Raw genomic sequence first — 25,343 nt, forward strand, 5'->3', positions numbered from 1 at the left:
TATATATATGCTATAACGTGAAATCCAAGAGAGTTGATGTATCCTTAATGCTCTCTTTAATAGGGTCGCCTCATATTTTCCTTAACCTAATTAATATTCTGAAATATTTTTTGAATTTTGAACAGTGTTTTCGTCCAGATTTATCTTTATACGAAAAGTGGCTAAATTTCGATTACTTTTGAAACTATGGTTATTTTTCAATTACCACTTGTAAATCTAGCTATTTTTGAATTTCACCCGCAAAGTGGCTCGCTCTTTTTCAATCCTCAATTCTAATTGAACAAATTCTTTAAAAAAAAAAAATTGAACAAATTCAGTACATGAGCAACAAAAGACCTTTTTCATTTTTTGGTTGATGAAATTGAAAATCCAGCAAAAAATTAATTAAGTAAAACTAGGAAAATGAAAAGAAATTAATTATGAGGGGCGGGGCGGGTGGACGCGGGAGTAGGTGTGGGGTGGGTGGATGCGGGTGCAAATGCTATGCGGTGCGGGGGCGGGGCGGGTTGAAACCTTCGCAGGATTATGCGGGTTTGCCCCGCACCGCACCACACCGTTTGCCATTACCTGATGATCAGGAATTTTTTCCAGCAACTCCATCTGCTCATCTGGAGACTACTCTTTGTGCAAACACTTGCCTTATCAGCAAACTTAGTACATTAACCCTGATTCCTTTTTTCTGTAGAAAGAATGGCATGATATTGAAAAATAACCATTGGAATTTTGTGCAATAGGATTTAATTTCATTACAAACACTCCACGCTCGAGACAAGTAAAAACCACAAGCGCTGTTTATAGAGGTCCATCATAACCCACAAAACACTGTTTGTATAGAGGTTCGTCGTTGTCTAAAGAACTACTTTAGAAGAGGATTAAGAACTATACAACCTCATGTTCTAGGAGGATAAAGTTCCCATAGAGCCACTGTCGTGTCTTCAGATGCAGAGGCCAATAATTTACTGTCAGCAGAGAATGAAACAGCGTTGCACTGCAAGAACATAATGTGCAGGAGTGCGATAGAGACCAGGATCCAAGAGCGTGAGAGACAAAACTATGGAATGAAGTCAGTTTGATAATTGTTTTAAGGAGAAACACACTCAACAGAAAGAGAAGGGAATTGCATACCGTGGCGTTATGATATTTCAAAATAGCCAAAGGTTTTCCTTTGCGATAATTGTAAATCCTAACCCTGACAATTAAAGATAAGATCAGCTAATGTTAGAGTGATACTTAGAACATGACCTACAAGCTTAAACACAATGCTTAAAGAACTCACATAGCAACAATTACTAGAGGTTCACAACCAGCTATCTTAAAGAAATTGATGAACTGCATCAAAGACATCTATACTTTCATACAAGATCAAATATGTGAATTTTCAACTTTGAAAAAATATGTGAAGTTTTCAGGAGAGTACATTCAATATTTAATACTGTCTGACCTTTTAAACAAGATCACAATGTAAACACTAGATTCATGTTTCCTTCTGCATTAACGTTAATAGAATGATCATATCATGTTCTTTCATCGACAGAATACTATACACATATGCTTATAAAAAAAAAGTTCCTTCATTGACAGAAGGGCCTGCAACAACACCCACAAATTGACAGTTTGAAAGTCTCTGAGATCCCTACCGGTGATCCCAACCAGCAGTTGCAGCAATTTTCCCGTCTGGCCGGATTGAGGTTCCAGCTATTCCAGGTCTCTCCAAAACAATTTCTTTTCTGATCAAACAAGAACCCTAAAAAGTAGAAAAATTACATTCAGCAGATAATAAACCTGCAAATACAAAAGAAAGCTTTGTACAAATGAAGCCACGATATGCAAGGTCCACAACTAATAACTACTGTAGCTGCTGCAAACTGCAGAAATATATTTACTTAGTGTGGACGATAGTTTTCCTTGGGTTGACAGTATATGCTGCAACCGGAAAACTACACATATTCACAGATCTAACACAATATCACACAGGATGACCAGCTCCAAACAATTGACCAACTTATCAATGCATGTGGATAATGAGGTTCAAACATCAGAACCAAATTGTCCTCGCGGCATTAAGGCATGTACATTCGAAAATCAGTTTCAAATCACTACTAAGACACTTAGTAACATTTTCTTGCTACAAAAGAAGAGTTTATGTGTTAAATACATGCACATCAACAGCACCATCCAACAATAGCATATCTTGCAACTAGAGAACAAGTTGGGGTTACCATAGAATGGTCCAATGTAAACATCAAAATTTTCTCATCAGCAGCTCCAGAAAGACCACCTTTGCATGATCCATCTATGCATAAGCTTAAAACTGTATGGAGAAGACAACATGTCTTTCATGCCTGCTTTAAGAACGAAAACAGAACTATAAAAGGTGTATTATAAAGCACTTTATGTATGGTAGAATGATATGCCTGGTTCTGAATGGAACTTGACTGAAGTCAAGGGGACACCCGGATTACGCAAGTCCCACCAAGCAATGGATCCATCCTCGTACCTGTAGGGATATGTAATCTAGTTTGGTGAGTCAAGCATTTTGATGAAATACACATATATCATCTTTTAACAGAAATTCAACAGGAAAAAGAATCTACTAATATCAGGTCTCTCCTCCGTCAAGAGACGAAAAGAATAGCATGATCACTCTCTTCTATGTAATGAATCGTCATTTTCCAAGCATTGTACAGTAATCTTACTCTTGAAAATTTGAATTATCCTGCTGTCAAGTACTGAAGATCCTTGTATCGTTTTCTCATTCGAATTCACAATTCTTTGATAACAGTGATAATTTTATGTACGTGATTTTATACGGTGAACCCATGGAATATACAGACTTCTCATTAGGGAAGGGGGCCGGTCTTGTAGAACCTGCTTGGCCACATTGGGAATGTTGCACCTAGTTTAGACCAGTCCAAAAAGGGTTTGCGCGTGAAACCTAGAAGCTGCTGGTCCCACTGGCATTTTCGTCAACCCCACATGATAGGGAAGCATTTCTTATTTCAGACACCATGAATGGCTCCCTTGAGAAGAGCGACATTCCTTGCTATTCGTCATCAATTTGAATATCTATTTTATATATTTTATTTTACTTTTACAAAAACTTTACAAAAAATGGAAACATTTTCTTGTTGCTATTTGCTTTCTGGCTATTTGGGTCCAATGCACATGATATCCAATTGGATAGTTAGTATGGAATAAATTTTCTCGATAATGAGTGTTCTAAATGCAGTTGTAAATGCTAGTAAAAACTGGAGTGAGATGGGTAGCTTAGGAAATTGAGTTGGAATGCAATAACGCATTTGGCTGAGAGTGGAAAGAGGATGTATGAGGGTTTAGAAACAAACCAAAGAAATAATGTAGTTGTGATCAGCAGTGGCGGACCCAGGATTTTGTTCAAGCGGGGTCAATTGGACAATGCAATATTTTTGTGATAACAGTCGACAATAGAGATTTCCATGTATAACAAAGTGAATTTTGTATGTTGCTCTTTTTTACTATCATGCCCCTGAAAAATGTCATTTTCAAGTGCTTTTTTTTTTCTACATAAAAAATGGTTAGACAAGAAATATCCAATTTTCTTAATGTTCCACTAAATTTTATAAAATAAATCTTACAATTTTTAACCAATTATAAGAAATTTTTCTTTACAGTCTTCTATTTAAAAAACTATGTTTTACTCTCAATTAATCTAGCCATTTAAAAAACTATAAAAAAATAAAAGTAAAATAAACAAATAATTTACTAAAACAATAACTAAGTAAAAATTTAAAACTAGTTCACCTTCACGTAACCCCAAAAAGAGAAAAAAAGCACAGAACTATTTAAATAAAACTTCTCGTATGTGCTATAAATGATTTATGACTTGTGGGGATGGTTGGTTCGGGATTTGGAAGTGTTTGAGTTGAAATCTGAACACTTGGTTCCTTAAGTTGGGTTTAAAAGGCCAAGTTTGACTTTGGTCAATACTTTGAGCAAACAGACTCGGATCAGTGTTTTGACAGTTTCGGTGGGTCCGTATCGTGATTTGGGACTTGGGCGTATGCCCGGAATCAAATTCCGAGGTCCCTAGCCCGAGATATGGAATTTTGATGAAAAATTAAAATGTTTAAGTTCAAATAGTGACCGGATGTCTAATTATGTGAAAAAGACCCCGGAATAGAATTTTGATGATTCCAACAGCTCCGTACGGTGATTTTGGACTTAGGAGCGTGTTCGGAATTTTATTTCGAAGTCCGTAGTTAAATTAGGCTTGAAATGGCTAAATACAAGAATTTAAGTTTGGAAGTTTGACCGAGGAGTTGACTTTTCGATACCGGAGTCGGAATCCAGTTCCGAAAATTTTCATAGCTCTGTTATGTCATTTATGACTTGTGTGTAAAATTTGAGGTCAATCGGAGTTGATTTGATAGGTTTCGACATCGAATGTAGAAGTTAGAAATTTTAAGTTTCATTAAGCTTGAATGAGAGCATAATTCGTGGTTTTAGCATCGTTTTATGTGATTTGAGGTTTCAAATAAGTTCGTATGCTGTTTTAGGACTTGTTGGTATATTTGGTTGAGGTCCCGAGGGCCTTGGGTGAGTTTCGGATGGTTAACGGATCAAAAATTGGAGTTAAAACAGCTGCTGCAATTTTTCCTTTCTGCTGGAAATTCTGGCCCAAAATCGAGGCCCCAAAAAAATCGAGCTCCCAAAATCGAGGCAGAGGATAGAGGCCGAAGATCGAGGCCGAGGATCGAAGCCGAGGATCGAGGCTGAGGATCGAGGCTGAGGATCGAGGTTGTGGATCGAGGTTGTGGATCGAGGCCGAGGATCGAGGCCGAAGATCGAGGCTGAGGATCGAGGCTGTAGATCGAGGCTGTAGATCGAGGCTGTGGATCGAGGCTGTTGATCGAGGCCATGGATCGAGGGCTGCCTGGGCAGAATTATAAAAGAGGGCATTCGTCCCATTTGCCATTTTTAACAAATTGGAGCTTGAGCAGAAGCGATTTTTGATAAATTTTCAAGGAAAAGACATTTGGGTAAGTGATTCTAATTTGGATTTGGTCTATAAACATAAATATATCATTGTTTTCATCATTTAATTAGTGTTTTGAGATTGAGATTTGAAAAATTTTAGAAATCTCATATAAACGAATTTTTGAGATTTCGGTATCGATTCAGAGTCGGATTTGAGTGAAACTGGTATGGTTGGACTCGTAATTGAATGGGTTGTCGGATTCCATAACTTTCGCCGGATTCCGAGATGTGGGCCCCACGGACGAATTTTTAATCAATTTCGGGATTTTTATTAAAACTGCAGTATTTTCTTATAGAATTGATTCCTATAATTTTTAGTGATTGTATCGAATTATTTTGGCTAGATTCGAGCCAGACAGAGTTGGATAATCGTGGAAAAGGCCTTATAGTGGATTAAATTGGAGCAAGACAAGGTAAGTCTCTTGTCTAATCTTGTGAGGGGGAAATTACCCCATAGGGATTAAATTGAATAATTGTTGTTAATTGCGGAGGCTACGTACGCACGAGGTGACGAGAGTCCGTGTGTAGCTACTATTAATGCTAAAGTCCCGGTAGTTTAGGACTCAAAGCATGAATTACTTGTGTAAATTGTATTCTTTGTTTAATTAATATTAATTGATATATATATGAATATATTGTGAATTTTCAGATTAATTGTCAAAAGAAATTGTTCTCCTCCCAAATTTATCTTATAATAAACATACTGTCCTTCCGGAGGCACATAAGAAAATGTCCTCCTTTCTTGTGGAGCGGGCCGAACGCCTCGGCAGGATAGATGCATCTATGGATCGCGCCGCACGTCCCTCGGCAGTGTACACGACACTCTGGATCGGGTCGTACGTCCTCGGCAGAAATCGTGCTTAATAATAATAATAATTACACGATACTTGGACAGTTTATTACAGCTTGTAAAGCTATTTGATAATTGGAATTTTTATTGAAATTGAAGGATTTAATTAATAGATTAGAAATTATTTGAATTGAAGGAATTTAATTAATATATTGAGAATTATTGGAATTGAAGGAATTTAATTACTTCTGCTGGTTCAATAAAATTATTGTTAACTCTGTGAATCACGTTGATATAAATATTTCTATTTTCATGATTATTTAATATTATTGACCCATAGTGAGTGTCATAGTCGGCCATCTCGTCTCTAGCTCTTCGAGATTAGGCTTGATACTTACTGGGTACACGTTGTTTTCGTACTCATACTGCACTTGCTGCACATTTTATTGTGCAAGTACATATATGTATAGCGGCCTTGTGGGCGCAGAGGTGTGGTTAATAATTGTGGGAACATAGGTGAGCTGCATTCTATATTACGATCTGCAGCTAACAGAATCTCCTTCAGAGTTACTATATTTTCCTGTCTAATTTGTATTCTGGACAGATGCTGTATTTTATTTTAATTCCCTAGTAAATGTTCATGCACTTGTGACACCGGGTTTTGGGATGATTATGGGTTGCATTATATTGGAAATTTTTAAAGATATTAGTACGTATTTTGTAAATGTCATCTTCTGCTATTTAATTGAGGGGAACAACTATGACTTCAAAAATATTAAAATGAGAATTTATTTAGTATTTATTGTTGGCTTGTCTGATAGCGGTATCCGGCGCCATCACGACCTATAGGTGAAATTGGATCGTGACAGTAGTTGACGAGAGAAGTCTGTGCTCCTTGCCCTTAAATTGTTCTAAAGTACTACCGTGACTTCAAAATATAAAAATGTACAAAAGATTTCTGCACAGAGCAGAATCGAACTCATGACTTCTCAGACTAAAATGAACCAGCTTGACCACTGAACTATCAATCACAGTTGTGTCAAGTGGGTTCATTTTGTGTATATTACTGCTTTCACATAAAATTCACATATCTAAATAGTAAAATTTTACGACGAAGCGGGTTCAGTTGAACCCACCTGGGACAAGGTGGGTCCGCCCCTGGTGATCAGTCAGCTAGAAGTAGATAGAGTATCCTTTGTTATTCCATCTTGAAATCGCTAGATTCTCAACAAAAGTAGATAGAGTATCCTTCACATTGCAGGGCATGCTAAATCAACATGTGCGCCTTAGAATCACTTCACATCTGAATGATCAAAGAATGATTGTAGCTTTTACCATAAAAGCATTTCAAATGCTCCACTATACTTCAGAAATCTTTTCTGAAGTCATAGGGAATTAAGCATTCAGGGAATTTTGACAGTGTACGAAAAGCTATTTCATATAGGTACACAAAAGCAGATACAAGTATACAAGGAAAGACGGACATATGAGTACGAATGTAGAGACAAGTAGACAATACTATGTAACAAGGTTATTACTGGAGATATGAGAACAAACCCTGCCATAATACTTAGGAGCCCCTGAGATTCAGAAGGTAAAAACGCTTGAACCGCCATGCACATTCCTGAGGGTACTTACTTTATAAGCAAATGCAAATGGATACTTTAAATCAAAAATGAAAGGCGAAAAGGCAGTAACTATCCAGAGGGAGAGATAGAGAAACCCAAGCAGATACCAAAGTATGTAATACAAGCTAGAGGAAGAGAATCATAAAGTACCTAAATAAGCAAAATACAGTAAACTCTCAATTTGGGTAGTATAACATCGCATCTTAAAAATGATTTCTCCCACCAATCGTCTCCCCTTCTTATCCCCAGGTCTTGGAACTGGTAGTTTGGGAATTCCAATTTGTGGAATGGACAAGAACATTTCGTTCTTTCTGTAGAAAATCACAAGTTGTGCAATTTGTAGGTCTAACTTGTCCAGGCACCAAATTGGATTTCAGAAGTTTCAATTTCCCTTTTGAAAATTTTCCATTCTAAAATACCCATTGAAGGTGCTCCAAAAGCTACTGAAAGTAAACTTGGAAGCTTTAGATGCATTTTCAATTTATCTTATTGTTTAAGCACTAGTATTATACGGCTCTTCTCAACAATCATGTCAATTGGAGCTTTTTAGTGATAACTGTATGCTTCCAAGCAGTAATACCCAAATTTCTATTATGTAAGTGCCAAGCCTAGGAAGTCTCTAAGAATGTATATTGCTCCTAATGAAATTAGTAATATTGATATTGCTATCCCTTCAAGCTCCTACGTTGATTAAGATCACAAATATCTAATGACATCTAAGAAAAGATACGAGTCTTGACACGAAGATGTCACACCTCAGGGACCTATATTTTCTAGTACCTTCTCACCACCACTTTAAATCCACCAGCATCCAGAGATACCACAAGATGGAAAGGCAGTAAATAAATCTCATAAAAATCTTGAAGTTCAACATACCTTATAAGAAGTAAACTATTTCGAACTTATCCAGAACACAATAAGATCTCAGAAAACTAGTTTTCAAAAGTAGCTTACGAAAATATTTGAAAAATAAAACTAACCTCTTTGGTTCGGAGTCTGATTTGATGGGCTGCCAGAGCTATGAGGCAGCTGTGCAATTCTTTCTGCAGTATTGACATCCCAAATCTCAACCTTTGCAAATGGATTGGTTATTGTTCAGTAAATTGCATAAAACAAAGTCAAAAGAAAAGAATAAAGTATCAGAAATAACCATCAACCAACCACAGAAGCTTGTTCCCCTGCTATAGCAACATATTTTGGTCCTTCAATGAGCTCCTTACCTGAGAATTTCAATATGTTAAACAATCTTATCACCCAAACATTGTTTAAAGCCATGCAGACAACCAACCAGATCCAGGTAAACAAAGAAGCATAAGTTGGTTGAGAACCACATCAATATATAGGAAGGGAATAGCATTAAAGATTTCAAGCAACAATAAGCACAAGTGTAAACAACACTCATCATCGAGTCTTTATATACAACAAAAACCACAACAAGCTGATTTTCTTGAGTATATTGATTCCATTCCTTGATATTAAGTCTTGATCGTATTTATAACATGTTGAGACTTAACAGTATGGCACCATAATCTGACCGCAGATGTACTTGCTACCAGAAGGCCTTTGTCAAAGCGTCACGTGAAAGACCTTTGACTAAAAGCATATTTGACGGAAGTCCTGTCATTAAAGGGAATTTTGGACAATTGAAGTGCTTAGGAAGCTTTCTGCTGACCTACTCACACCATGGTGCCTATGCCCTATAGATGTTAACAAATTTGATTCCTTCAAATTGGACGAGATCTTATAATAAACGTTTGAGGATCTTTTTATCTTTTATAGAGAAATGACAGTGATAATTAGCATGTAGTACAGAGAGAAGTATTAGTCTATTCCTTAAGTACAAGACACATGGCTTTCAAAATTGACTTTGAACTTTCTCTAATAACATGTAAATCATACCCAAAATCTTAAGGACAAGACTGCTGAGGCAAAGATGAACAATTTCTGCAACATTTACTAATGCTGTATTCAGTTTGTTCTCATTTTTTAAACTCAGACATACTCGAATTGGATGCGGATAGACTTTAAAATGAACATAAAATCCAAAACACTTGCCGTGGTTCTGATTTTTTTAAAAAAATTTAAAATAAAACCAATATTGAGAGACTATAGAAGTCAATTAAATACATCATTTAGCTGACCAATATTTCAAAATCTGTCGTAATCTAGGTGCGTGTATATTCGAACTCACCTCATTCAAATTTCAGAAGTGATAGACAGAGCTTAATTAAAAACTGAACTGCAAAGTGAAGAAAAGGCAAGCAAAAGATAGAAAACCTTTGGATTTGGTGGAATCAGTGGGTTGATCTCCTTGTTCTTCTCTTTGCATGCCATCAACAATTTCGTTGACCTCCGGATCATCAATCTTCATTGCCTCACTTGGTGACTTTGCAATCGATAATTTGCAGAAATGATAAGAGTTTGTCTTTATTGTAAGTAATGGTGTCCTGTTGAAAGCACAGAGTGTATTCCTAATCATAAGGCAAACGGAGATTGAACACCACCACAGGGTAACAATAGTCAAACTAACATGACAGCAAATAGTAAGGCAACTAGTAAAATAAAGTAAAGGAATGAGTATTGAAAAGATAATGTTGCAAATATCTGTCCAGCAAAGTTGATAAACAATATCCACTGCACCTAGAATCCATTCCTTATAATGGAATCGTAACATGATTTTACAGTCGCTGTCATGAAATGAGTTAGACATCACCAATATAACACTGCATCCATATTGCTGAAAAAGATTTTGTTTTTGCTGATATAGATTTGGCTGAAAAAGATTTTTAAGCAACAATATACGATGCATGACTAGTGCAATATAAAGGCCTAGGAAAATTTGAAACCTGCAGCACTAGCCACATTTAAAGTCTAACTTCCCAAATACAATATATTGGACTAAAAGACAAAGATTAAAAAAAATAATTGTCTCCTCCCCCCCTCCCCCCCACAAACCCCCAAAAGACAAAAAACGAAGAAGAAATTGACCATGTTTGCCTCACATAATATATAGGACAATAAATCTCTTATTCTTCAATTAGACTTTTCATAATAAGCATAGTCATGTAGTTGTCAAAGTTTGGGAGTTTCTGCATTTGTCCTTCAATTTCCTGCTAATTGATTTTGATTAAAACTGATGCATTGGGAACACTCTTTCTGTTGATACCCTGAGATATTACAAGTCCATTTATTACTATAGATCCTTCAAGTTGCAAAGACTTTTTAGATGGTTTTGTACATAAAGTTAAAAAACAAATATTGGTATGGAGGGGTACTGCCCGAGCTTCCCCATGCTCAGCCCCAAGGGAGAGCGTCTTAAACTCTCTAAAAAGGGGGCATAATGTGTTTGGTTTCTTAGAAGTGATGATGGTTAAAAGGCTGTGATTAACTTTGAACCAAGAATGCAGGGCAACAAGCTATCTTTCATAATCACACCAAATAACTGTTTCATGTAAACATTCCACAGAACCCCATCATAGGCTTTGTAAGAAACAAATGAATAAAGATGCAACTAATGAGACTCTATGTAAAGTATCCAGTAGTAACGAAATCTGAGAAGACACCAAAATTTATGTATAATTTAAACTATGTAAACCTGAATACCTGGACAAACCTCCTCCTCCAAAATCCCAACATTTGACAGTACCATCTCTGCCCTGGCTGTGGAAATAGAAAAGTCAGACATTCAATCAAATTAACCCACCTATCCAGAATAAAAGACGGACCAAAACATCCTTCATTCAAACTCAAAGGCATTGTGACAATATTACTGAACAAAATATCAAACAAATTAACAAGGATTAGAAAGAGAGAAATGAGGCACACCTGATAACTTTATTATCTCCAAGAACAGGACTTGCAGCAACACAAATAATCCCATGTGCTGCACTATGCACCCTGCAGCTAACAGTAATCAACTATTAAACCCAACTGTGTTATGATTCCAAGCAGTAATTCAGAGTACTACGAGTACACCTCAATCCCAAACTAGTTGGTTAAAAAAAAGTTCCAAGCACAACCACAGCTAAGCCTCAGTCCTGAACTAATTGGGGTCCACTACAAATAAGTTCTCAATACAACAACAACTAGGGCCACAGTCTCAAACTAGTTAGGGTTGCATAAAGTTCATAATTAACAGTTACTACACCTCAATCCGAATTAATCTGGGTGGGAAAAGAAGAAATTCAAAATACAAAATGAAACTCGGGAGCCAGCCAAAGCATTATACCGTCCCATTTTATGGGGTAGTGTTTGACTTAGCACGAAGCTTTAGTATAAAAACAAGTCATAAAAAGTGTTTCACATAAAACGGAATAAAGGAATTATAAACTATTACCAAGCAGATGAAACTGTACGATGCTGTACGGTATTCCAAATCCGCAATTCTCCATCAGTTGACCTGAAATGTAAACCGAAGTATTTAACTAATTCAGTTTGATTTACGATCAATGTAAAAGACCTTAATAAATAATTTGAAAAGTTCATACCCAGAAAATAATATGCTTTTAGAAGGATGAAAACAAATGTCAGCGACAGAAGCGCGGTGACCTCGTAGCACTGACACCGGGTCCGGCGCTGTTCTTTTGCTCATGCCTTGTTCTGCCATTGAAGCATTTTGTCAAACAGTTTGGACTTTGGTATAATGCTTAAAACTATTTTAAAAATTCGAATTAAAAGTTCGTGGATTAATAATTAATATTGTGTTTTGGAGATTATACCTTGCTTCGTGAAAAGAGAGAACGCCTATCTTCTAGTTCTATGATCTATGCCTCTTCGTTTTAAAACTCTTGGTGTAACTATTGTGAAGTTTGATGAGCTACGCATATTTAAATGTTGTGAGTTGTGACATAAAAAACGAAAACAAAAAGTTAAATGTTGCATATTTAAAAGCACTTTTGGCCAATAAATTTCATTATAATGTTGTTTTTGTGGATAAAATACAAACAATGTTCCCCTCATAATCTTATAACTAGTCTCCTCACTCAAACCTCGTCACATTGCGCTTGTCTAGTTGGTTTACATCTCTTGTTTAGTTTGCGAGCTATTGAGTGAGCAGGTTACTCAATGCGCTACGATTTCCCTTAAAATTTTCTATAAAAAAAAAATACAACTTACATGACTCGGACAAAAGGATAAGAAGGTATAAAATAAAAATAAATAGCATTCAACAAATGAGATATGTAAAACTTAATTACTAAAAGCAATTTGTAAGTCACAAGTGCGGAAAATGATTTAGTAACTCATTCAATATTCAAAATGCAACTTCAAATACAATTTGTACATCACAGTAATTTAACTTTAGCAGTTAAAAATTAAAGTAAGAATAAAATATATCTTGAATTTTGATGCGGGGGAGTAAGTTTTCAATTAAAAATTTCACTTTTTTTTTGTGATCAAAGTATTTACTCAAAGTATTTAGGGATTTTTACACAAATAGTCGGTCATATTAATTGTTTACTTTTTCTAGTCATATACATTTATTATATATAATTATATACATTTAATACATAAATTATGCATATAATATATATTCGTTGGTTATTTTTAGTTTAAGTTCTAGGGTGAGCGGCTATTTGGGTTAATTCATCAAGTATTTAATTCTGGGTCATGGCCCATGGGCACATTCAAGCCCATAATTAATCTCTTGTACTTCCCCGGCCCAATTCAGCTAGGCCCAAAGTTGACCCAGACTTCAAAAGTAACGGTAATCATCATTTTTTCTTTTGAACGGTCAGAAGATTGAAATTTGAATGAAACATTTCCGCCACTAGATACAAGAAATACCCAAAAAAAACACCTCCATTAAAGACTTAATCTTTAAGCTTTTTTCACTCTTTGTTTTTTCAGGATTCTCAGATTTTCAGACACCCTTTACAAAATTCTCCATGGACAGCATTCAATTTAACCCTTTTGAGCAAAATCCAGAAACCCCTTTTCAAGATTTACCCAAGAATTTTGAATGGGAAAAACCCTTAGAGCAAGATGGAACATTTCAATTTTTAGCCGATTCGATGGTCTGTGACTCGGGTTCAAGATTAATCCCGAGTGGATTTACAAGACCTAGCTGTACAGGTATGACAAAATCATTAATCTCTTTGATTTGATTTTCTAGTGCTTGAGTTAGGGTTTAGTCTATGGTTTGCAAAAATGGGATTTTGCTAAATGCAAAGTACATGTTTTGCCGGAATGTGGGGATTTTTAGTTCAAATGACGTTAATAGACTTTTAATTTAATTTAATGTCTATGTTAAATACACTGATTAATTTTTTTAAACAGCCGACCACAACTTGTTTGGGACTGAGATGTAGTCGTTGTCGTATCATTTCTTAACGGTTTGTGACATGAGTTTGAGAAAGCCAATCAAGGGGAATATTATAAGTTAATATGAAACAATTCTATGTGTTACTCACATTTTCTTTTTCTTAGTCTTTCTCTTCTCTTCGTGCTTGCTTTTGAGGCAACTATGTTTAGTAAGCTATAGACTAACATTTTACATGGTTTGTTGAAATAAGAGGACCTTGTGCTTTTTCTTAATGCTGGATCGGAGACTTCAGTAGAGTTGGATTCCAGTCTGAGCTTTCTGGCTGATAACTTTTACCAAGGTGGAGATACATTTCAGACGGAGGAGTTCATAACAGAGGGCGGTGAACATGCTTTCATTTACCAGTCAGCACGATTAGGAAACTTCTGTTATCAGATTGACAATCTTACACCAGGAAATTACTTTGTTGATCTTCATTTTGTTGAGATTATAAATGTTAATGGGCCTAAAGGAATGAGAGTGTTCAATGTCTTTCTACAAGATGAGAAGGCAAGTTTATTTTGGCATGGAACGTTACTTGTTGGTGCCTTTTGTTTTGATTTAGAATTAAGAAGTTGTAACAATATGCAGGTTCTTAATGATTTTGACATCTTCTCCGTTGTTGGAGCCAATAAACCTCTGCAATTAGTTGACTCAAGAGTTTCCATCAAAAACAATGGGGTACTTCTGATAAAATTTGAAGGCATTATTGGCAGTCCTGTGGTTAGTGGGATATGCATAAGGAAAGCACCAAAAATGTCAGGTATTTCCCCAGTTGCCTCTAACTATTTTATTAATTTGTTGAATGGAGTAAAAAGAGTTGAGGGGGAGCTAATTTCTGGAGCTATCCTTGACTGAACTACAGCTTCTCAAGTAGAACATGAGCGCCTTACATGCAAAAACTGTGCAGCGCAGATAGATCTTCCATCCACGCAGGTATGGCATAACAGATCCAGAAATGTTACCTGTAGGACTCTTGAAATTTCCATGGCTTAGGCTTGACCACTTGGATGAATACAGAAAAAAGTGGCAAGATTGCAGGCAACAGCCAAGTACGAGAAAAAAATACAAGAGCTTGGTGAATTATTGGAGCGCAAGACGGATGAATGTTATCAATCTTGGATGTCTTATACTGCCGCTAACCAGCAACTAGAGAAGGTTCGGATGGAGCTGGACAATAAGACATTTGACACATATTCACTTGGTAAGGGATATGAATATAAAACTTATATTAATTTTTATTTTGTTCAGGTTTCATTAGGGTTGTAGGCTAGGGGATAGTCGAGCTTTTCCTACTTCATACCGGGGGTGAGGCGGGGTTGGATAGAGTTGATCTTAGACGACTTGTGGTTAATATTGAGTCCACACTATCCTTTCTATTTTTCTTAGCCCAGGGCCTTAATTACTGGTTACTGTTATTGCATGTCATCTATTTTTTGGTTTTTATGCTTCTGTTACTATTTCTACGGTTTATGCTGACGTTACTGATGAATTGTCTCTTCTTGTTTTATTCCCGTCTTCCTGAGCCGAGGGTCTATCGGAAGCAGCCTCTCTGTCCCCATCGGGGTAGGGGTAAGGTCTGCGTACACACTACCCTCCCCAGACCCCACTTTGTGGGATTTTACTGGGTCGTTGTTGTTGTTGTTGTTTCATTAGTGGGAACTAGGATCATGTATGACTCCAAAAACCAATTCAGGGCTTCTCTTATAGATCTTGAAAGTATTACCAGAAATATGTATGCTGGCGTTTGAAGTGGTTGAATTAAAGCATTTGCTTTAAATGTCACTTTTGCTAATAGGTGTTCGTTTCTTGAAAGCCTATATGGACTTCAAGAAAGGGTGATTTGTTCAAACCACTTCAGCTTCTCACATTAAGATCGTTTCTCATTTTTACATAAATCTGGTCTTTGATACTTCTCTTAATTAGATTTTCTATTTGGTATGCTATATGGAAGAATCATTCCTACTTTCTCTGTGTGCCAAAATAGGGATGATGGTCATGGTATAACCTTCACGCTAAATTAATGATGATAGAAATTTCTCCTTTTTTTATAGAAAAAAAAGACTATTTGCATGCCAATTTCCATAGACTGAATATTGGATGAACTACTGACAGAGTTTGCTGTCTGCTTTTAGTGCACAGAGTCCAGTTTGGGCTATCTCTTTAGTTTATTGATGAGTCTATGATAATATCTTTAGTTTTTGTACAACAATTTGAAGCGACATTAACCTTTAACAGATCAGAAATTGGAGAAACAAGCTAAGAATTTGACAGAGATGTCAACCAAGTACGAGCGCGACAAGAACTATTGGCACATGGCAATCAATGATTTAGACATGAAAGTAAAGGTACTTATGAAATTCCTATTCTGTGACGGCCTTGTAATTTCTTAGAGGTTATCAATGTAGTCTGAAATTATTGCATGTGTGACATTCTTGGAAAAAACAATGCAGAAAATGAAACAGGAGCACTCCCAGCTCTCACGCGAGGCACATGAGTGTGCAGATTCAATCCCTGATTTGAATAAAATGGTGTTTGCAGTTCAGTCATTGGGTTAGTTTGGATTATTCTCAAATCACCATAACCTAACTTTGAATCATGGACTGAATAATCTCTTTGTATAATCTGCAGTTGAACAATATGAAGATCTTAAGATGAAGTATAACGAAGAGCAAGCAAAGAGGAGAAAGCTCTTCAATGAAGTTCAGGAGGCGAAAGGTTGCAATGATTTTCCTTTGAATATTCATTAAATCGTTGATGGAAGTTGATAAATTATGATTCCCTTTCTTCTTTTTTTTTAACTTATTCACGACAAGCCATCTTTTCCAGGGAATATTAGAGTATTTTGCCGTTGCCGTCCATTAAGCAAGATTGAAGTCTCAAATGGGTGCTCAACGGTTGTGGACTTTGATGCAGCCAATGATGGAGAACTTGGAATCTTAAATAGCAGCTCCATGAAAAAAACATTCAAATTTGACCGTGTATATACACCCATGGATGACCAAGGTGTTCCCTCAGTACAACTTAGTGAATACAAGCTTGAGAAAAACAAATAATAGTAAAGGTTTTCTCCCACTAATAGTTTTATCTCGTCTTTTAACAGGTGTTGTCTATGCCGATGCTTCACCAATGGTTATTTCAGTTTTAGACGGTTACAACGTATGTATCTTTGCCTATGGACAAACGGGAACAGGCAAAACATTCACCATGGAAGGTACTAAAGGGAACAGGGGAGTCAACTATCGGACTCTCGAAGAGTTGTTCAAAATTGCGAAGGAGAGGAGTGAAACTTTCAGCTATGACATATCAGTTAGCGTGCTTGAAGTTTACAATGAACAGATCAGGGACCTATTGTCTCCACCTACAACATCAAAAAAGTATAGTTGTTCTTCTCTTATATTCTCTATTTTGTCATGTGCCACGAGTGAAATGTTGTTACTTTGGCGCAATAAGGTTTCTAATTAACTGTTAATTTTATGAAATCGTTTTAGGTTGGAAATAAAACAAGCTACGGAAGGGCTTCATCACATTCCAGGAGTTGTGGAAGCCAAAGTAGAGAATATAGAAGAAGTCTGGAATGTGCTACAAACTGGAAGTAGTGCACGGGCTGTTGGATCCAACAACGTGAATGAGCACAGTAGCCGCTCTCACTGGTAAAATAGATTGAGTTTCTAACTGTCTTCTTATTGCTCATTTTCACTGATCTAGTTTCACTAACTAGCTATTTTTTGGCCAATCTTTTCCACTTTTTTCCAGCATGCTTTGTATTATGGTAACAGCCAATAATTTGATTAACGGCGAGTGCACAAAGAGCAAGCTTTGGCTTGTGGATTTAGCTGGCAGTGAGAGGCTTGCAAAGACTGATGCCCAAGGCGATAGGCTGAAGGAAGCGCAAAATATCAATAGGTCACTTTCAGCTCTAGGAGACGTAATATCCGCTTTAGCAAATAGAAGCAACCATATTCCATACAGGTAATATGTGATCTTTATTGCCTGAAGGTTACAGTTGGGTCATTGAATATTTTTGCTGACGTTCTACCTTTGTCAATAGGAACTCCAAGCTGACACATCTACTGCAAGATTCATTAGGTAATTAAATAGTTCTTTAACCTCTAGGACATAGTGAAGTTTGGTTTCAGAATATCCACAATGTTCAAAGCTGTAAGATTCCGATCTTCAAAGCTCGCCTTTTTTTCTAAGTTTGTACTTAATTGGTCTTTCCTGTAGGTGGAGATTCAAAAGCCTTGATGTTTGTTCAAATCAGCCCTTCTGATAAGGATTTAAGTGAAACTATAAGTTCATTGAACTTTGCGACAAGAGTTAGAGGAATTGAGTTGGGTCCTGTAAGGAAACAAGTTGATACCAGCGAGCTCCAAAAGTTGAAAATGATGGTTTGTAGAATGTTTTCCAAGTGTAGTTTTATGTTCATCTGCCTATAAGAATTCTTAGGTACAAAAAGCTACTCAACCACTAATTGTAGTCCTCTCTCCTTTTTCCTTTTTTTCTTGTTTGGTGGCAGCTTGACAAAGCAAGGCAGGAAGCTAAATCCAAAGATGAGTCCCTGAAGAAACTTGAGGAAAGCCTACAGAACTTAGAGAGTAAGGCTAAAGGGAAGGAACACGTTAACAAAACTCAACAGGATAAAATTAAGGAACTGGAAAGCCAGCTCAATTCAAAGACATCATTACATGGTCAATCAGAGAAACAACTTTCACAGCTTTCAGAGAGATTGAAGGGTCGGGAAGAAACTTGTTCTGCTCTGCAACAGAAGGTATCCTTTATCGAATCATATTCTGCTTACTTACACATGATGATTAAGCTTTGTTCTATAACTAATTAGGTGTCCTGTCTTTTGTTGTCCATATATCTAATTAGAGTGATCGTTACACTCTATGTCCCTAAAAGAGGACATTAGTCATTTAGTCTCATCAGAAAACTTGAACTTATAATGCGTGAATTGGAATTTTAGACTCGCTAGTATAGTTTAAACTGTGATATATAAGAGGCATTAGAAGATATGGCTTTGTAGTATAATTTCAGAGTTAACATACATAGCAGCATTCTAGAAGAACTAGCCATTAACCAAAAAACAGTGCATCAGTATTTAACTAGGAGATGTACATTCATAATAAGTCAATTTTAACAGCAACATCCAATCTTAAAGCTCGCAAATACTAGCAAACAGTTAATTACTAGCACAGTAGTTGGGGAAGGATTAAAGCCACTTTGGCCAACATCTTTTAAAGGACCAAAGAGTGATTTGGGAAAAAGAATGAAAAATAATATGTGCCCTCTGGCTGAGAATGAAAAATAATATGTGAACTTGAAGCTGACTTGGTGTAAGCTGATTAATTATTTGTCTCTCTGATAAAATCCAAATAGGAGCAGACTTCTACAATTTAGTGAACTGGTGGTCGAGACGAATTGTGACAAAATAATAAAAAGACAATTTTCTCGGACACAGGAATATTCAAGAGGATCAAACTGATACATCTTCCTTTATCACAGACAAGCTTGCAAATTCAACATAGTTTCAAGAGGGTAATAAAGTGGCGAATTGTTCTACCAATAATGCTAGGGAATACATTACACTCATATTTGTGAATTTGGAGGAAGTCGCAACTATTATGTACCTGGATGTATGTCTTAAGTTTTTTGTTTTGCACCATGTCCTTTTAACCTTTATGGTTTGCCTTGCCCCTTAGCTATTTATTTCTTTTCAAAGTCATTAAAGAGATCATTTCTTAACAGACACAATAGGAAAAATATAGTCACAAAAAATGAAGATGTACTTATTATGATTCTCATCAATAAGCGCTCAATATCTTTGTTTACCTTCTCTTAAACTTCAAAGAAAACTAACCAACGCCATTGAAGGAAATGCTTTGCATATCATTCTGATTTCAACCTGTTTTAATATGGTAATGCTTTGCATATTATTCTGATTTTACCTTTTGCATCTTTCATAAAGGTTTCGGAGCTAGAGAACAAGATGAGGCAGCAACATCAATTTGAGTCTGAAAGCCTCAACAATAAGGTTCCTTCAATCGGCTAATAGCAATTTAATGCAGAAGTTTTATATAACACATTCAATATTGTGAATCCTCAAAAACACATTTGATATTCATAAGTTCATTTGTTTAATGCTCATAAAAGCAGGTCAAGGATCTTGAGATCAAGCTGAAAGAGCGAGAGCAAGAGTTTGTGTCTCAGTCTAACATCCTTCAGCATAAGGTTCTCATTCTCAAGCATATTACCAGCTTGAAGTTTCCCATAGAATTTAGCAAGAACCTAAAAGTGACGCAGTATTTCCTGGTTTTTCAGGTTGAGGAGCTCGAGGAAAAGTTGAAAGCAAAAGAACAGAATGCAGAGGAGTGCATTCTCCTCCGTCAGAAGGTTTGTTGCTTTTATCTTTCTATGATATTGGCAAGAGTGAAGGAGAGCCTTGGCGTAACTGGTAAAGTTGTTGCCATGTAACCAGGAGGTCACGGGTTAAAGCCGTGGAAACAACCTCTTGTAGAAATGTAGTGTAAGGCTGCGTACAATAGGACCCTTGTGGTCCGGCCCTTTTCCGGACCCCGCGCATAGAGGGAGCTTAGTGCACCGGGCTGCCCTCGATATTGGCAAGAGTGAAACATAACAATGTTTAAGTATATTATGTACTTTATTTGGCAAAACCGTCATGAAATGACAATGTCTTACACTTCTAGATTAAGGAACTTGAAGACAAAATCAAGGAGAAAGAACAACAGTTGGCATGCGTGCCTGTTATAGATTCTGATGCCAACTCTTTAAGATCAATCCCACTTGAAAGCAAAGAAGAAAATTTAACAAGTGAAATTGAGCAACGTATTTTGAGGAGCTCAAATTCTCTGAATCGCCAGGCATGTCAGCAGCCTAACTTGCTGAAGGGAAAGGACTCGGTCCAACAAGTTAGACGAAAGCGGTTGTCAACAAATAGTGAAACAGAGAACAACGGTATTTTGCCAACTTCTTCAGTACATAACAGGACTGAACAGGATTTCCTTCAAGAGGCCAGAAGGAAGCGGTTGTCTAGAAATGGTGAAGCAGAGAACAATGCTGCTGCCGTATCAGCTAGTGATAGAAGGGGCAGACAATCTGATCCACCTAAACCATTTGCTAGTGGTGTTTCAAGAGGAATGAAGCCAACAACTACAACTACCACCAATGCTCAGAGGCCACTTATTCGTAACAAAACGAGCAGAGAGCCCGTTGTTCAGGGAGCTAAAGAGAGGGACGCGAAGAAAAGGATGTGGTCAAGATAGTCTAGAGATAGCAAAGAAGCCAACTTGATTCTGTTGTCTTCACAACTAATTCCTCTTTCAATATTAGTGTATGTTTTATTGGTTTGTGGTGCATTTTTTTTTTAATTGTGCTGCATTTTGTATATCCATTTTAGAAACTGGATTCTGTTTATCCATACAACTAATGCAACTTGGTAGATTGAGTATGTTATATTAAATCTACTGTATCATTGTATGTCATATTAAGAAGGAAAAAAAGTGGATGATTGTGGCTGGTTGACTTCAGGAAATACTTAATAACCTCTCAACAAATTATCACAGGATGTTAATAACTAAAATGCTTACCACTGCCTATTTGAAACTAGGTCTACTAGAAACAGTCTCTCTACCTTCACTAGGTAGGTGTAAGGTCTGCGTATATACTACCCATGTGGGATTGCATTGGGTTTGTTATTGTTGTTGTTATTGTTGTTGCAAACTAATCAACAGGATTTCACATAAGATAAGCAGCTAATGATACTAATTGAATTATAGTTGGATGTGGAAGATGTCTATTATTCAAAACAAATTGTTGTCTATTATTCAAAACAAATTGTTCATTCTTTTGTTTCTAGCTACTAGCTAATAATTTCTCTTTTAAAAAGAGGAAATAAACGGATCAAGATGCAACTCGTTCAAAATTTTACATAAACTAAAATAAGTTAAGAATTGAGTTGTAAGTGAAACTTTAAAGTAAGTTGATGAAGTAAACGGATAAGGATTTAACTCGTTCAAAGTTCATTTAGGTGAAAATGAGCTGAGAAATGAGTCATATCTCAATTGTTCCCAACTTAAAAAATATTGATGCTTGGCATAGTATAGTTTATGTGTCATATAGTTTATGTGTCAAATAATTGAATTTAAAGTTCGAACAAATGTAAATGAATTTTAAGTTTAAAAATCAATTTGTTCAAGGTTTACTTATCTATAATATCAATTTCTGCATTTAAAAGTGATTTTCACCTCTTGATGCTCATAGAAAATTTTCAATAAATTAAGGGAAATGAATTCTTAGAGCAAAAAGAAAGATTTGTTTAAATAATCCCAATTTAGGACATCCCATTTTCTATCAATTCCTTCTTCAACTGTTCTTCATGTATGAGTACACGTGTTCCTCGAAGAAAGATAAAGTAAAATTCTAAAAAATACAAATGTTCTCCTTTTAACACAATTAAATTAAATAAACATTTAATTAATCAATTAAATGTCGTTTACTTTTTAAACTTTGGTCCCATGGCCGGTGCTCAACCTAGAACACTACGTTAAAGTAAGAACCTAATACCGACCTACCATCTTAGATATTGACACGTGTCCCTTAGTCATTTTCCTATATAACCTGCTGTCCACAAATATTGTCCTCTTTTAATTAACATACTGTAATTCTAATTTTGTCCTCCTTTCTTCTTCTTCTTAAGGTTTGATAAATAAGAAGCTTTCCATTTTCTTTCTCTTCTTTTTAAGTTTTCATTTCATTAGTAGCTTCTCAATTTCAAGAGGAATTATGGGTTATTTCTGGACTTTGATGTGTCATCTTCATATTCTTGCCGGGTAAATTTTACAGTTTATTTATGGGATTCTTTAATTTGCTATTTTATTCCTTTCATCGTTTTATTTTATACATGTCAGTGTTAGGATGGGCACGAATATTAAAATTCTGTATTTATAAAAGTATGTCACTAAGAGTATAACATAAAGAAAATTATAAAGTTAAGTTGCTTCTAATAGTGACATATAAAATGGAATAGAAGTAATATTATATATTTTCAGATATATCTTGAAAAATGATTTGTTTTGTTTTTGAACTAAATATTGCAGGCCAATGACGATGTTGCTCTATCCTTTGTAAGTATTTTAAATTGTTATATTTATGTTAAAAAATCCTCTTTTTTTCTTATAAAATCATTTTTCATGATAATTTTTTAAAATTTTCCTGGGGTGATTTATTGAATAGGTATGCATCAGTAGTAGCAATTGAGACAACTGACAAGTTAGATGATGAACAATGGCTTGCTTATTGGATTTTTTATTCTTTTCTTACACTCATGGAAATGGTCCTTCAACCAGTTCTTGAATGGTAAGTTAGCCTTTTCAAAATTATTGAGAAAGGAAAAAAATGTAGTCCGGTCCACGAATCATCCCGCATTCATGTAGGGTCGGGGAAAGACCGCACCCCAAGAATACTGTGATGTAATCGGTCTAACCTAATGCGAGCATTAGTGGCTGATTTTACGGTTTGACCCTGTGACCTGTAGGTCACATGGAAACAATTTTACTGTTGTTCCAAGCCCCTTTCAAAATTGTTGAGGAAGTAATTAAAAATTGAAAGACTAGTAACTATGGAGAACTATTTTTTTTTTCTGTGGGGGGAGAAAACTGATTGATTATTTATTTGTTATTTGGAATAATAGGATACCAATATGGTATGATGTGAAGTTGATATTTGTGGGATGGCTAGTTCTACCACAGTTCAGAGGAGCAGCTTTTATATATGATAAGTTTGTTAGGGAAAGGATAATCAAGAGATATAGAGAATCACAGCAGCACCATAACAAGTCTCCTAAAGGCAAGTCCAAGACGAAATTTGTGGACTTCATCACTTCCAAAAAGGTCAGTTCAAGCTGGTAATTAGAGTTAGGCTATAGGCCTATAGTAAACAATATTTCATATACAAAGTAAATTTACACACATTTCAATTCACAAGCCCTATATTACGGTCTTGATTGGTGAAGAAAATTAAAATAACCTCATAATATTCCACCTACCTATGTTGCGGACTTTCCAAGATGTCGCCGCACCGCAGAATGACGGATCCTCCAAAAATAAAGTACTTTTGGAGGATCTGACACGTACCGACGACATTTTCAGAGATCCCGAGCATCATAGCCACCTATACAAGTAGTTGATAACTCTATTCATCGACGCTCAAATGGAACGAAATTATTTTGTGTTTTTGTCTCCACCAAGTTTTAAAGTTTGTATCCATTGTATTGATCATTATATAACTGATCTTGGAGGGTTTTGATTTTGAAGTTATTGATCCTGATCTTTAGCTAATACTCCCTCCGTACACTTTTACTTGGCACGTTTTATATTTTATTGGATTTGAGAAAATGATTTAAAATGAGTAATAAATAATGTGGGTATAACAGGAAAAAAAAATTTGTCTTTCTCTTGATATGCGTAAAGTGACAAGTAAAAATGAAAATCTATTTTTAGACATGCCAAGTAAAAGTGAACGGAAAGAGTATGATCTAAAAGAAAAATATTTTACTTTAAATAGAAATAACAAAAACAACTACTCCAATTCTTATTTGTTGCATTACCTTATAGAAAAATATTTTACTTTAAATAGAAATAACAAAAACAACTACTCCAATTCTTATTTGTTGCATTACCTTATCTAGAAGGGGGCGTTGGGCAACGGTAAAGTTGTCTCCGTGTGACCTATAGGCCACGGGTTTGAGCCGTGGAATCAACTACTAATGCTTATATAAGGATAGACTGTCTGCATCATACCCCTCGGGGTGCGTCCCTTTCCGGATCCTAGATAAACGCGGAATGCTTCGTGCACCGGATTGTCCCTCTTTTTTTCTTTTTTTCTTTTTTTGCATTATCTTATCTACTTAAGTTTATCAGGTTATTGATAATAATGTATATTCTCTGGAACAGGGAGAGCATGAGGCTTACTGAATCCGTACTTATAAAGAGTGACAGATGAAGTGCCACCTTAGAGATTGCCTAATTTTGTTTATTAACAATGAAAATATTGTATAGGCAGTATTTAGCTTGTTAATTACCTTAATGTATAAGGTGTAATTATTTGCTTCCACTCTGTAATTTTGGCACTGTGGCTAAACTTTGTACTATAAAGAAACCTACTGTGATGAGTTAGATTGATGCTGTGAATATTAATGTTAATATATACTTAATAGTAGTATATATTACTATGTATTTGCCAGCAGAAAAGTGGATTAATCTATGTTTTGCTATATTGAACTTGATCTGCCACCTGCGTAGTGCTTCCCTTTATTATTTATCAAGTATGCGGATTACATCTTTTACAAGGTTAATAAATAAAAATGAGATAGAAATTAGTAAGGTAATAAGAGTTTGAGAAAATAAATTTATTAAAGGTTCTATAATATCAGGTTACTTTTAAAATCTTTTCACATTATCAGGTTACTTTTAAAAGGTGAGTAACGTGACCATTCGTAATAACTAGAATTAGAAGAAGAGTTCTCGCCGTTAAGAACTATACCTCGACTATAGCTCGAGTCATCTTGAGGTGAAAATTTTGAGAAATT

At 35.9% G+C, this 25,343-nt stretch overlaps 3 protein-coding genes across 5 annotated transcripts; 2 read left to right on the plus strand and 1 right to left on the minus strand.

Moving 5' to 3' along the window:
• Positions 1-701: 701 nt before the first annotated feature.
• LOC104095676 (protein DECREASED SIZE EXCLUSION LIMIT 1) lies at positions 702-12,259 on the minus strand. Of its 2 annotated transcripts, none has more exons than XM_070175363.1 (14): positions 12,153-12,259; positions 11,922-12,033; positions 11,771-11,833; positions 11,260-11,331; positions 11,038-11,094; positions 9,712-9,881; positions 8,596-8,654; positions 8,415-8,505; positions 7,364-7,430; positions 2,415-2,497; positions 2,220-2,311; positions 1,638-1,744; positions 1,126-1,189; positions 702-1,051 (listed from the first exon to the last, which is right to left on the minus strand). In XM_070175363.1, the coding sequence occupies exons 2-14, from the start codon at positions 12,023-12,025 to the stop codon at positions 890-892; spliced, it is 1,191 nt and encodes a 396-aa protein (XP_070031464.1). In that variant the 5' UTR covers positions 12,026-12,033; positions 12,153-12,259; the 3' UTR covers positions 702-889. The 2 variants fall into 2 exon arrangements, with proteins under 2 accessions (XP_070031464.1, XP_070031465.1); XM_070175364.1 differs by having other exon boundaries at positions 702-988; positions 12,153-12,257.
• A 914-nt stretch (positions 12,260-13,173) lies between these two features.
• Positions 13,174-21,315, plus strand: LOC104095675 (kinesin-like protein KIN-14R). Of its 2 annotated transcripts, XM_070175366.1 has the most exons (18): positions 13,174-13,506; positions 13,947-14,498; positions 14,601-14,671; positions 14,756-14,939; positions 15,974-16,083; positions 16,189-16,288; positions 16,367-16,453; positions 16,565-16,741; positions 16,839-17,112; positions 17,227-17,388; positions 17,492-17,707; positions 17,787-17,824; positions 17,963-18,126; positions 18,255-18,506; positions 19,707-19,772; positions 19,895-19,969; positions 20,060-20,131; positions 20,446-21,315. In XM_070175366.1, the coding sequence occupies exons 1-18, from the start codon at positions 13,320-13,322 to the stop codon at positions 21,019-21,021; spliced, it is 3,363 nt and encodes a 1,120-aa protein (XP_070031467.1). In that variant the 5' UTR covers positions 13,174-13,319; the 3' UTR covers positions 21,022-21,315. The 2 variants fall into 2 exon arrangements, with proteins under 2 accessions (XP_070031467.1, XP_070031466.1); XM_070175365.1 differs by having other exon boundaries at positions 19,895-20,131.
• Positions 21,316-22,412: 1,097 nt separating this feature from the next.
• On the plus strand, positions 22,413-24,957 carry LOC104095674 (HVA22-like protein e). The gene is made up of 5 exons (XM_009601849.4): positions 22,413-22,587; positions 22,855-22,881; positions 22,991-23,113; positions 23,448-23,646; positions 24,709-24,957. Exons 1-5 carry the CDS (start codon positions 22,541-22,543, stop codon positions 24,727-24,729), a joined length of 417 nt encoding a protein of 138 aa, XP_009600144.1. The 5' UTR covers positions 22,413-22,540; the 3' UTR covers positions 24,730-24,957.
• The last annotated feature ends 386 nt before the right edge of the window (positions 24,958-25,343 follow it).

This window comes from Nicotiana tomentosiformis, chromosome 5 (assembly GCF_000390325.3).
Source record: "Nicotiana tomentosiformis chromosome 5, ASM39032v3, whole genome shotgun sequence".
NCBI classification, from domain to species: Eukaryota; Viridiplantae; Streptophyta; class Magnoliopsida; order Solanales; family Solanaceae; genus Nicotiana; species Nicotiana tomentosiformis.